Source organism: Danio aesculapii, chromosome 3 (assembly GCF_903798145.1).
Source record: "Danio aesculapii chromosome 3, fDanAes4.1, whole genome shotgun sequence".
In the NCBI taxonomy this organism is placed as follows: Eukaryota; Metazoa; Chordata; class Actinopteri; order Cypriniformes; family Danionidae; genus Danio; species Danio aesculapii.
In genome coordinates, this window is record NC_079437.1 from 49,870,683 (window position 1) to 49,884,947 (window position 14,265).

General features: G+C 39.6%; 1 protein-coding gene across 1 annotated transcript; it reads left to right on the forward strand.

Annotated features, from left to right (window-relative positions):
• The first annotated feature begins 3,757 nt into the window (after positions 1 to 3,757).
• Positions 3,758 to 4,708, forward strand: LOC130219750 (G-protein coupled receptor 4). The gene has a single exon (XM_056452222.1). It carries the CDS (start codon positions 3,758 to 3,760, stop codon positions 4,706 to 4,708), a length of 951 nt encoding a protein of 316 aa, XP_056308197.1.
• The last annotated feature ends 9,557 nt before the right edge of the window (positions 4,709 to 14,265 follow it).

Below are 14,265 nucleotides of genomic sequence, written 5' to 3' on the forward strand. Positions count from 1 at the left end.
TACTATAAGGCTGTTGGCTTCCTCTTCACGTAGGAATGCATTAATTTGCTGCAACATATCCTGTTGACGCTGCTGCCTTTACTCATAAAGAGACAATCTGCTTGTGAGCTGTGCGATTCCATCTGATTCCTCCTGCTCCGCTCAGAGGTTCTCCCTCAGTTCTCTTAATGAAACTCCTTCCTTTGACTGTATTTGCTCTGATCTACTTATAGGAGTTAGCGTAGATGACGCCATTATATCTCCAACTACATTCGTTGCAGAAGTGCTCGATGGAATACAACTAGGAAGATTGATATCCAAAACATAGTTTTCCAGATGCGCAGGAAGTGTGCGTGGCCTCACTGACCTCTGAACTAGACTGGAAGAGTTTGCGTCAGATACTGGCATGTCTGTAGTAGTTAGCCTCCGGCTCGAAGGACCATGTTACAATTAGGGATTAATTACTGGACCGATGTTTGCTAACCGCCACAGGGTTCCGATCAGAGAACTTGGAGTCAGTAGTAGATGATATATAAAGCTTTAATGATTGCTCAGATGGACATAGGCAAGGTTTCTGAGAACAAAGAATAATAGAATTACAAATTAAATTACCGAAATGTTCTTTTACCAAATCACAAATAAACTAAAGTATATCTTAGTATACAAAAGTATCAAGTGCAGACATATTTCTTTGCTAATACATATAATAATGATCGGCATTACACTTTAAGGATCAGCGTATAAATAAACAGATTGCGATAATAAACAGATTGTGAATAATAAACAGATTTAAACTGCTAAACAGTGTTTGCTGTTGATTCAATCATCATACAACAGTATATAAGAGCAAGTAACATTAAACTTACTTTGTCTGTCACTCATACAATGTCACAATAATGCGAGCAATCGAGCGAACTTTCTAGATGAAATGGCTGATGCAACACTAAAGCACAACGCTTGTAATCAGTTCACTAAAGGCCCGTTTCCACTGAGTGGTACGGTTCAATTTGGTTTGGTACCGTACCGTACCACTTTTTCGGCACCCTTTCGAAAGGGCACCAAACACGAGAAAGGGTACCAAAAGGCGGAGCTAGACGCGCAGCTGAACGCTATTGGTTTACAGAGATACGTCATTCGCTAACGCAACAAGCCAGAATGAAAACAAAAACACCGCCATATTTAAAATACACGCACAGCCGAGAGATTACAGCGGAATTATTTATACATATAATAACGAGCCATGGTCGACCCGGGCTCAAACAAACCTTGTCGTCGTCTTGATAAACAGCCACAAGCCATGGAGTAGAGCAGATTTACCCTGTGCCGCGTAGTTTTTTTACGAGGCAGTCTGAAGCGCAAACAGTTTCGCTTTCTTCCTTGCACTCGCCGCGCGTCTATATCTGAAATAACAAACTTCTTGAGCTGATGAGAATAACGTGCGCTTGATTATTGATGTGCTTTTGAAACCCGATTCTGTCAGACACTGACAAACGCGAGAGTGAAGCGCGGAAAAAACAAAGGAGAAGCTGGAAAAAAAGGAGCACATTATTTTTTCAGCAAATGTGAACAAACTGCCTTGTTTAACTATTATTGTTATTATCACCTTTTGGACTAATATGAACTCAGAATGATGGAATTGTTCTCTAACAGAGACTACATGTGCTGCTGAAGATTATAGACACAGATAAGAGGTTTTTCACTGACTGTAGGCTACACATTGTGTTGTTTTTGAACCTAAATACGGACGAAATGTCTGTTGTGTGTAGTTCTTCTGTAATTGATAACATATCGGAGACTGTAAGGGGCTGTTTGTGTTCATATATGTTCATTTATTTAGTTATTTAATATAATTACAAACGTTTCAGTAGGCTGTTTCACACTGTCATTGATCTGCAGTTATAATCAACTCATGTTCAAAGAAAGGTTAGTAATAAACATTTCTACACAAGTATTTATGTGTATGAAGCATCTGTTTTGTGAGAAGTGCTTTTCATGTGATATGTGAATGAACCGTACAGCTTTATTGTAGACATTTCCTCCAGCGAGAATGACGTCGACTGAAACTTTCTGTCATACACCACGCCCACCAAAAGGGTACCCTTGTTAGTGGAAACGCAAGCTTGATAAAGGTGACCCGTACCAAACCGAACCGTACCATACCGTACCAGTCAGTGGAATCGAGCCATTAATGTCCACATGTGATAGAACAGTGCCATCTTGTGGCATACTTTGTGTACTGCGTGTACATAATCTCTGACAGGCATACATGGAGAATTCGCAACACCCTTTATTAATTAGGGGTCGCCACAGCGGAATGAACCGCCTTGTGTCACGTCTAGACCAACACATTTGACTTTATATCTCCTCATCGCCGAGACAGTTCTCCCTCGCAGCCAATTAACATTTAGCATCATTTCTAAATGACCAATCAATCATCTAAATAACCAACAAAAGATAGTTACATTTAAAAAAAGACAACATGAAAATGAAAAGCCGTCAGCCTTTAAATGATTTTTTTAATAGAATTGGTGTTTTTACATTACGTTTACGTAACAATAGTGTCAGCTGCAGCAGATTGATTTTATAGCACCAGGTTAAACTTTCTGACTCCTTTATGCAAATCAAATACATTAAAAATATTCCATTCTTTTATTGCTGAATATTATTAAAAACAAACCTAATATTGTATTATCATGTATACAACATACAGTAAATATAAATATTTTCTCTAGTAAATATTTAAACAAATAAATAACAAGTCTAGTATACCCAGATGTATCAGAATAATGTAACTACTAGCTAACAATGTTTATATAATATACTATATACTATACTACGCCTGTCATATCTGCCTCTGAGCTAACTTACCTGAACTGTCTCTATCAAATGTCCAGTCTGCATCATTCTCAAGGTCACGAAAACCCATCTCATCCTCACCTTCATCTGCAGGAAAAGGCAGTTCTGTCCACTTCTTGATTCACTTAACATAGTACATGGTGGTGCTCGCTAATACACTGTTCCCTGTATTCATATCAATTCAAAAGTAGTATTATCAACAAAACTAGATTTTATCTATAATGCAAATGTCATTAACATACAGGTAATCAACATAATATTACAAGCATTCATGTTGTTGTTGTTACAACTTAAAAGTTCACAGCTGACCTTGCTAGCTAGCTAACCCATTGCAATATTGCTCGTTCCACTATTGCACAGTGTTGCTGTTTGGCAACACATACATTTGATTGATTTATAAAAAACTAATTTGATTTTACAAAAAAAGAGTAGTGAAAATGTCATCATAACTTACTGGAGGTATAGTTTCAGATTTTTTGGGGATCTGACATAATTTGATCCTTTGCTTTTATTGACGTTTACATTTGCATTTAGCAACTACTCACAATAAATGCCAGTCTGTCAGAAATCGCACTACAGAAAAACACAGCATGTCATGTGACTTAACCAAAGCACATCATTGGCTACACTAAGGTCTTCTCTTTCCAACTAATTTTTTTTTAATGTTGGTCTTAAAGAAACAGTGGCCGGGAAATGAACATAAGTATCATGTTGCCATATGGGAACACCATGCAGTAGAGAGTTAATTGATATGCGTTATTTGTTAAATAAATGCCACAAACAATTTAAAATTTGCTCAAAAAAAGTCATTTGTTAATTGGAATACATTCAAAACTTATGTGCTTGACATATTAATAAGTTCTTCTAATATATAATATCTACATTTTTCCCCTAGAATCTCAATTGAAGTACATCAGACATCATGGACCGTCGACTACAACTCAACACAAGATTCAGCTACATCTTCAGAAGCAACATGCGCTCAACTAACCTGACGACCGATCAAGTCAATACAACACACGCATTCAGTGTGTTTGACGGTTGTGAGGAAATGGTGGCAGGTGTGGTTTTTGACCTAGCTTTTCAATGCTTTAACGTGATTATAGGAATACCTGCAAACACAATGGTCATCGCAAACCTAATAAACACCCGCAATGAGCCTTCAACCTCAGACATCTTCCTGGGCTGCCTGGCTTTCATGGATGCTTACTTTGGATTCATGACGATCATAGCGTTCCTCAATTTCTACCTTTGGACGAGTCCTTTGGGTTATAAGGCTATGAAGTTCTCTTATGGTGTGAAGGACACAAGTGGGCCGCTCTTTCTCTCCTGTGTCTGTCTGGATCGATTTATAGCCGTCCTCTTCCCAATCGCATTTGGACAGTTAAAGGACATCAAATACAGGATCGGTCTGTCCATTGTGGTTTTTTTGCTCACTTTTGCTTATGCTGCAGCCAAATGCGTTGGTGGTCTCCCTAACTTTGAGAAGGTGTTCACTAGTGAGGTCCTGTTCGCTTTCACCTGGATGGTGGTGTGTAACGTGGCCATCATGATGGCCCTTAAACGCTCAAGAGGTTCTGGTAAAGATGAGATGCATCCAATGAAAAGAAAAGCTTTTAAGATGGTACTATCGATCTTGATCATCATAGTGAGCAACTATCTCCCTCCGGTTGCTCTGTTCCCCTTTGAAGACCATTATCAACGTGAAGTCTTCATTTGCTATGTGCAGCCAGTATGTTTTGCCTTTCTAAACATCAGCAGCACTATCCAGCCCTTAACCTACTTGTTTCGCTTAGAGAAAGTACCCTTCCTGCCTCAATCTTGTGTGCAGAAGTTATTCTGGAAGAAACAAGACAAACCCACAAAACAATGACTTCTGTCAGGGTCTGAAATTAAATCATTAAACTAAAACACTGGAACATTAAATGTAAAGTAGGAGCTTTATTTTTTTATAGATCTTGCATTATTTAAAATGTCTGTAAATATATAGAGACCTAGATCTATCTTAAATTGAACTTGTTGAATATTTGTTGCTAATGAATAATTTAATATACATTATTTTTAAGCATAAATGTTATTTTTTGTAAGCGCAAAGAGAAATAAAACACATATTCATGTAAAGAGTTGTGGCGCCACCATGTGTTACAGACGTGAAAACAGGGAAAGAAGAAGTTGTTAGTGTTGATTTGGTTCAGGGAACTGTTTATTCATGTGTTTTTAAATAGTCAGCTCTGTATATAAAAAATACAGAACTATTTTCCAGTTATCACGTGGTGTTACTTTCATTTTTCTTTTCCTCGTGATGCACCCTAAACGCTATAGCCTGTTGTGTAAGTATTTTTGTTCCCCCAGTAAATCTAAATATCATAGAAATATCTAAATATCTATCTATTGGGATAGAGCATGCTTCATTTTGAGTCACCATATTTGACCAGGTTGTTTTTGTAGGTTGTCTATCAGAGTGAAGGAAGGCAGCTGGATGGAAACAGTCAAGGTTTAATTGCTTCGTTGACCAGGTTTGTGATCTTTATGCTTGTGTAATGTTGTAATGTATTTACTTTTGTCAAGTGACAGTCATTTTATTCTTGCACCAATTTCTTCTACAGAATGGCACCATCATATCTTTGAAAGTGTCTCAAATCCTCAATGAAGACTACTAGCAAAGAAATACAGTAAGTAGAGTTTGTTTGTTTGTTACAATCTTAAATTAAAGTTAGTGATAATGTAGATTTGCTTGACTAGGTTGATGAGGTAAAAACATAATAGTCGTTGCGTTTTATCTCTTGACCACCAGATGTCAGCGTTTGGAAAACATTTTTAGTTTTAATATGTTGGATATTAATTTACATACTTTTTTTACATACATTTACATACATACTTTTTTTCTGCTTTCCATCATGTACAATTTTAGGCCACTCATAGTACTTTAACAATTGTTATTCTACAATTTTAGACGTTTCCAACAATATGTTGGACAATTTATTTACTATAGTTGTTGTATACCACAGTAATTTTAAAATGCCACAGCAGAATAAGTAATGTAATTTACAATTAACTTGATCAGATTTGGTCTTATCACTTATCACTTTCCACACATGGAGAGGTCTGGCTATAACCCAAACAAATTAAAATTATTTTGATGGCAACTACAATCCCAAATCAGAAAAAGTTTGGACAGTATGGAAAACGCAAATAAAAAAAGTTGTGATTTCTAAATTTACTTTGACTTGTATTTTCATTGCAGATACTACAACAAACATTATTTAATGTGTTTCTCAGTATTTTTTGTTTGTTTGTTTATTTATTTGTTTGTTTGTTTGTTTGTTTGTTTGTTTGTTTTTTCAAAACGAACATGTTTTCCAATTTTGGTTCTTGCAACACATTTAAAAAAAGTTGGAACAGTAAAGCATTTACCACTTTGTAAAAGACGTTTAGGGACTGAAGACACAAATTGATGAAGGGTTTCAGGTATAATTTTGTCCCATTGTTCCTGCAAACACGTTTTAAAGTGGGCAACAGTACGGGGTCTTTGTTGTCAGATGTTGTGCTTCAAAATGCACCACACATTATCTACAGTGCATCCGGAAAGTATTCACAGTGCTTCACTTTTTCCACATTTTTATGTTACAGCCTTATTTCAAAATGGATTAAATTAATTAATTTCTGAGCTCCAGCGTTCTTCTGTGGAGAGAGGAGAACCTTACAGAAGGACAACAATCTGTGCGGTAATCCACCAATCAGGCCTGTATGGTAGAGTGGCCAGACGGAAGCCACTTCCTGCCTGGAATTTGCCAAAAGGCATCTGAAGGACTCTCAGACCATAAGAAACAAAATTCTCTGGTCTGATGAGACTAAAATTGAACTCTTTGGAGTGAATAGCAGGCGTTTGGAGAAAACCAGGAACCGCTCTTCACCAGGCTAATACCATCCCTACAGTGAAGCATGGTGGTGGCAGCATCATGCTGTGGGGATGTTATTCAGCAGCAATAGCTGGAAGACTAGTCAAGATAGAGGGAAAGATGAATGCAGCAATGTACAGAGACATCCTGAATGAAAACCTGCTTCAGAGTGCTCTTGACCTCAGCCTGAGGCGACGGTTCATCATCCAGCAAGACAATGACCCAAAACACACCGCCAAAATATCAATGGAGTGGCTTCACAACTACTCTGTGAGCGTCCATAAGTGGCCCAGCCAGAGCCCAGATCTAAATCCTATTGAACATCTCTGGAGAGATCTGAAAATGGCTGTACACTGTCATGTACACTGTACACATGTTAGAAGCTAGTGCAAGTCAGTAGAAACCCCATGATATGATTGTAATGCATTTGGGTGTGAAATAGTAAATGTACTACACTATATAAATGCTTAATTTATTGCTTTTTTCCACTGAGCAGTATGGTTGTAGCGTACCACTTTTTGGTGACCCTTTCGTAAGGGTACCTGGCACAACAGTATGGGTAGAGCTAATCTATTTGCTAAATGCACCATTTTTAAATGTTTTAAATTTTAACATGTGTAGACATGTGTAAACACTTTCTTTCTCTATTCGCATTTGTTACATGTGAAATAATGAACTTGAGTGCAAAAGACATGATATAGAATGTTTCATATGGCGTTCCTTCTTGGTCAATTACTTTCTGGCATACACCACACCTACCAAGTAGAGGTACCAAGTAAGCCTGATCATGGTGACCTGTATCATACCCTACTGTACTGTACTATACTATACCATACTGCTAAATTAGAGCAGCCTGTCTTTCTTGTCAAAATTAGAACTGAGAATAATTTTCTTCTCAAAACAAAAACACAAGCACTCTAGAACAAGGTGCAGAGTCCAAAAAATGCAAATCATAAAATTAGAAAAGAACACTTAATATAACTCCAAACCTTTTTAGTATCAAACTATGTGGTTCATATCTCGGTGACTTGAAATGAGTTGAAAAGTTAACCTCAGGGTTTGTTATTGAAATTATTTTAAAGCTTTTAGTAAGTATGCAAGTTGTATAACAAATCTCTTGAACCCAGAAAAAAATCATGCCTTGCTTTTTGTCTCTGGTGTTCATTTGGCTTCCATCCAATAATCCAGCATCCCTAGCCTGAGACATGCTAGGATAAGCTTCATCACTTCTCCATGGCCAAACTGAGAATAATTTGGTTTGAAATGTGGTAGAGAAGCTCTATTAGAGACGATACAGTCAGGTTCATAATATTGGGACATCGACAAAATTCTAACATTTTTGGCTCTATACACCAGCACAATGGATTTGAAATAATCAATTAATCCATTGAAATAACAAAGATGTGCTTTGACTGCAGACTGTCAGCTTTAATTTGATGGTATTTACATCCAAATCAGGTGGACAGTGTAAGAATTACAATGGTTTGCATATGTGCCTCCCACTTGTTAAGAGACCAAAAGTAATGGAGCAATTGGCTTCCCAGCTGTTCCATAACCAGGTGTGTGTTATTCCCTCATTATCCCAATTACTATTACTGTTCATTTCAAGTGTGCTATTGTCACGGTTACACAAAGAAGACAAAGAAGGAGAAATCTTTAATGGTATTTATTTGTGCGATGCAACAACAGCTGAGAGATGAAGCAGGTGAGTGGTGTAGCAGAAGGAGAGCGATCGCACACACAGTTCAAATAGTAAGTTCAGTTCTTCAGTAAATACCAATATAACATTAGTCACTTTCCTTAATCAGGTGTGTTTGCATCCACAGTAGAATGAGGACATCCACAGAAGAGCACAGGAGAAATCGATAGAGTCATCGAGGAGAACCATCTGACTTTGATTCCAGCCGGTGAGTGAATGAATGAGGTTAATATATATATAAAATGTGCTGGTGATTGTAGGTGTAGGTGATTAGGACTACGGAAACGAGCAGAGGGTGTGACAGCTATTTGCATTCGGAATGTATTGCTGTCAACTCTTAAGATGAAATCCAAATAGCTATCACTATCAGTCAAGCAAGCCATCATTATGCTAAAAAAAAAAAAAACACCAAAGAGATAGAAAAAACATTAGGCATGACCAAAACAAATGTTTGGAACATTATTAAAAAGAAAAAACACACCAATGAGCTCAACAACACTAAAAGACCTGGAAGAGCATGGAAACGACTGTGGTGGATGACCAAAGAATTCTTTCCCTGGTGAAGCAAGCACCCTTCACAACAGTTGGCCAGATCAAGAACAATCTCCATGAGGTAGGTGTATGGTAGTCAAAGTCAACAATCAAGAGAAGACTACACCAGAGTGAATACAGAGGGTTCAACACAAGATGTAAACCATTGTTGAGCCTCAAAAACTTAATTGATTTGATTGAGTTGATTTTCTGAAAAAAACCATCCTATAACATTCTAACATCCTATGGACAGATGAGACTAAGATCAACTTGTACTAGAGTGATGGAAGGAGATAAGTATAGAGAAGTAAAGGAACTGTTCATGATCCTAGGCAGTGAAGCGTGGTGGTGGTAGTGTCATGGCGTGGGAATGTATTGCTGTCAATAGAACTGGTTCTGCATGGAACTTGTTGCATACTGCAAAAGAATCCAAAGAGTTTTTGATAGGAAAGATGTGGTATGCAATGGCTCTAAGTCAATTCTCTAAACTGAATCCAATTTAGCATGCATTTCACTTGCTGAAGACAAAACTGAAGAGAAAATGCCCAAGAACAAGCAGGAACTGAAGACAGTTGCAGTGGAGGCCTAGCAGATCCTGACCAGGGATTAAACCCAGCTGGTGATGTTTATCTGGTGAACCTGGTGATGTTTATGCATTCCAGACTTTATGCTGTAATTGACTGCAAAGGATTTGCAACCAAGTGTTAAAAAGTGAAATTTTTAATTAATTATTATTCTGTCACATTACTTTTAGTCCCTTAACAAGTGGGAGGCACATATGCAAACTGTTGTAATACCTACCCCATTCATCTGATTTGGAAGTAAATACCCTCAAATTAAAGCTGACAGTCTGCTGTTAAATCACATCTTGTTTGTTTAAGTTCAAATCCATTGGGTTGGTGTATTGAGCCAGAAATTTTGAAATTGTGTCGATGTCCCAGTATTTATGGACCTAACTGTATATTGTTAATGTCACTGCTGAAAGCCGAAACACTGAGGAGCAACTCCAATTATGTACAGCTCCACAAGTCCCAAACAAAGCAAGCAAGTGGCAACTTCACCAATTGACGAAAGTGAAGGAAAACAAAAGATCTTAAGAAAATCAGGCTCAGCTGGGCACAACCAGTTTTCCTTTGGCCAAACATGTTGTTAATAGCTGCAGTCTATACTGTAGTCCACAGTCAGCTAAACAACATTCTTTAATATTTCCTTTAGGGTCCACCTGAACTGAAAGTTTCTGAGACTTTTATTTCAGTATGGTGATGTACTTCCAACTGAAACTGAATATTGAGTAGGGGGGCATCACTCTCTCATAGCAAATTAACTTGTGCATCACTCTCTCATAGCAAACTAACAGTAAGAGGGGCGTGGCTAAGGTTATTGAAATACAGTACAATTGCTATGGAAGCCCTCAGATTGACGTCAACAGAAGGACTGCCACTTCAAATGATTGATTGGTAAATCTTTGATTGAAGATTACCAAAACCTACATTATTTTCAGTAAAATACTTGCACAGATTAATTAATCACTTTAGGAATAATAACATAGACTTATCAATATCAGAAGACAGAGTAGCTGGTCTTTCGCAGCTGCCTGAACACATTTGTCCAAGACTCTTTAAACTACAAAATGTATTTTTGACTCCTGGAAGAAGTTAAAAGTGTCTAAGAGGTTGAAAGTAGCTGAATATATTTAAAACCTGCATTTACACCTGCATTTAGTGATATCCACTTTTTATCATTGAAGAACGAGGCCAGACCAATTATGTTTGTAGTAATTAGTATAATTATTAATTTAATGAGTAATTTAATAGTAGATACATTTATTTTTTTGTTACAAAGACCTAATATATAAAATAACATGTTACTGTAGACAATGAATGACTTGCAAACGACCTGAATGAGTTTTACTGCCAGTTTGAGAAAACCCCCCACACCCACTCTGAACTGCTCTTCACGCCACCATTAACACCTCCACCACCCCCTGCCTCCCCCATACCTGCCCTACAGTTTAACGAAGAGGAGGTGCGCCAGGTCTTCCGGAAACAGAAGAGGAAAAAAGCACCAGGCCCAGATTTTATAACACCAGCCTGTTTAAAATCCTGTGCTGACCAACTGGCCCCCATCTTCACCCTGATCTTCAACAGATCACTGGAGCTGTGTGAAGTGCCCTCCTGCCTCAAACGCTCTACCATCATCCCCATCCCAAAGAAACCCAAACTTACAGGACTAAATAACTACAGACCGGTGGCACTAACATCTGTGGTCATGAAGTCCTTTGAAAAACTGATGCTGACCCACCTGAAGGACATCACTGAACCCTCACTGGACTCTCTTCAGTTTGCCTACAGAGCAAACAGGTCTGTGGATGATGCAGTAAATATGGGACTGCATTATGCTCTGCAACACCTAGACAGACCAGGGACCTATGTGAGGATCTTGTTCGTTGACTTCAGCTCGGCGTTTAACACTATCATCCCAAAACTTCTCCTGCCCAAATTAACTCAGCTCTCTGTGCCCACCTCTGTCTGTCAGTGGATCAACAGCTTCCTAACGGACAGGCAGCAGCTGGTGAAGCTGGGAAAATTCTCATCTAGCATCCGCACAATCAGCACTGGCGCCCCCCAGGAGTGTGTCCTCTCCCCACTGCTCTTCTCCCTGTACACGAATGACTGCACATCAAAAGACTCCTCTGTGAAGCTCTTGAAGTTTGCAGACGACACCACACTTATCGGCCTCATTCAGGACGGTGACGAGTCTGCTTACAGACAGGAGGTTAAGGAGTTGGCTGTCTGGTGTAGCCACAACAACCTGGAGCTCAACACGCTCAAAACAGTGGAGATGATAGTGGACTTCAGGAGAAACCCCCCTGCTCTCCCCCCACTGAGCATCATGGACAGCATTGTGGCAGCAGTGGAGTCATTCAGGTTCCTGGGCACCACCATCTCTCAGGACCTAAAGTGGGACACTCACATTGACTCCATTGTCAAAAAAGCTCAACAGAGGCTAAACTTTCTTCGTCAGCTGAGGAAGTTTAACCTCCCAAAGGAGCTGCTGAAACAGTTCTACACCTCCATCATTGAATCAGTCATCTGCACATCAATAACTGTCTGGTTTAGCTCAGCTACTAAATACGACCTCCAAAGACTACATCGAATAGTTCGGACTGCTGAGCGAATCATTGGTACAACCCTTCCTACTCCCCAAGAACTGTACTTATCCAGAGCGAGCAGAAGGGCTGCTAAAATCACTCTGGACCCCTCACACCCAGCACACTGCCTCTTTGAACTTTTACCTTCTGGTCGACGCTACAGAGCACTGCGCACCAGAACAGCCCGACACAGAAACAGTTTCTTCCCTCAGGCAATCCATCTCATGAACACTTGATGATAATAATTGCGAAACCAACATCACTACTTGCCATACACTTTTATACACATATACACTTATTTAACAACACACTTTACATGCCAATTTGCACATAACAGCTGCACATATAACGTTGTATATTACATTTACATTTACATTTAGTCATTTAGCAGACGCTTTTATCCAAAGCGACTTACAAATGAGGACAAGGAAGCAATTCACACAACTATAAGAGCAGCAGTGAACAAGTGCTATAGACAAGTTTCAGGTGTGTAAAGTCTAAGAAGCAAAGCATTAGTAAAAAATTTTTTTTTGTTGTTTTTTTTTTTTTGGAGAGAGAGAGAGAGGGCACAGTTAGTGGTATAGCCAGAGAGGCAGTTGCAGATTAGGAAGGAAAGTGGAGACTAAACAGTTGCGTTTTTAGTCGTTTCTTGAAGACAGCAAGTGACTCTGCTGTTCTGATGTAGTTAGGGAGTTCATTCCACCAACTGGGCAGATTGAATGTGAGAGTTCGGGAAAGTGATTTCTTCCCTCTTTGGGATGGAACAACGAGGTGACGTTCATTCACAGAACGCAAGTTTCTGGAGGGCACATATATCTGCAGAAGTGAGAGCAGATATAAAGGAGCCAAGCTAGAGGTCACTTTGTAAGCAAACATCAGAGCTTTGAATTTGATGCGGGCAGCAACTGGCGGCCAGTGCAAACGGGTGAGTAGCGGAGTGACATGTGCTCTTTTGGGTTCATCAAAGACCACTCGTGCTGCTCCATTCTGAAGCAGCTGAAGAGGTTTGATAGAACTAGCTGGTAGCCTGGCTAGCAGAGAGTTGCAATAGTCCAGTTTGGAGAGAACAAGAGCTTGAACAATGAGTTGAGCTGTATGTTCAGATAGGAAGGGTCGGACCTTTCTGATGTTGTAGAGTGCAAATCTGCAAGATCGAGCAGTTCTAGAAATGTGGTCAGAGAAGTTCAGTTGGTCATCAATTGTTACTCCAAGGCTTTTTACCATTTTGGATGCAGTGATGGTTGCTCCGTCCATCTGGATTGAAAAGTTATGGTGAAGAGTCGGGTTGGCAGAAACTTCAAGCATTTCCGTTTTCGTGAGGTTAAGCTGGAGATGATCTTTCATCCAGTGTGAAATGTCTGACAGGCAGGCTGAAATGCGAGCTGGAACCGAGGGATCGTCAGGGTGAAAAGAGAGGTATAGCTGGGTGTCATCAGCATAGCAGTGGTAGGAAAAACCATGTTTCTGGATGACTGTTCCTAAAGATGCCGTGTAGATAAAGAAGAGAAGTGGCCCAAGAACAGAGCCCTGAGGTACCCCAGTGTTTAGATGCTGTAGGTTGGACACTTCTCCCCTCCACGACACCCTTAATGACCTGTCCGAGAGGTAGGAACTGAACCATTGAATAACAGTGCCTGCGACGCCCAGTGACTCAAGCGTAGATAGCAGGATCTGGTGGTTTACAGTGTCAAAAGCAGCTGATAAATCCAGCAAGATGAGGACAGATGATTTAGAGTCTGCTTTAGCCAGTCTGAGATCCTCCACGACCGAGAGCAGGGCAGTCTCAGTTGAGTGGCCTTTCTTAAAGCCAGATTGCTTGTTGTCCATGAGGTTGTTTTGAGTAAGAAAGTCTAGGACTTGATTGAACACTACTTTCTCCAAAATCTTGGCCATGAATGGAAGCAGGGATACCGGTCGGTAGTTTTCAAGTAGCGTTTGATCCAGGTTGGGTTTCTTTAGCAGTGGGGTTACCCTAGCCTGCTTAAATGAAGTAGGGAATAGACCAGAGTCAAGAGATGTGTTAATTATGTGAGTCAGTGTTGGTATGACTGCAGGAGAAATAGCTTGCAAGATATGAGAGGGAATGGGATCAAGCGGACAGGTGGTTGCATGGCTTGATAGCACGAGATTGGACACCTCAGACTCAGACA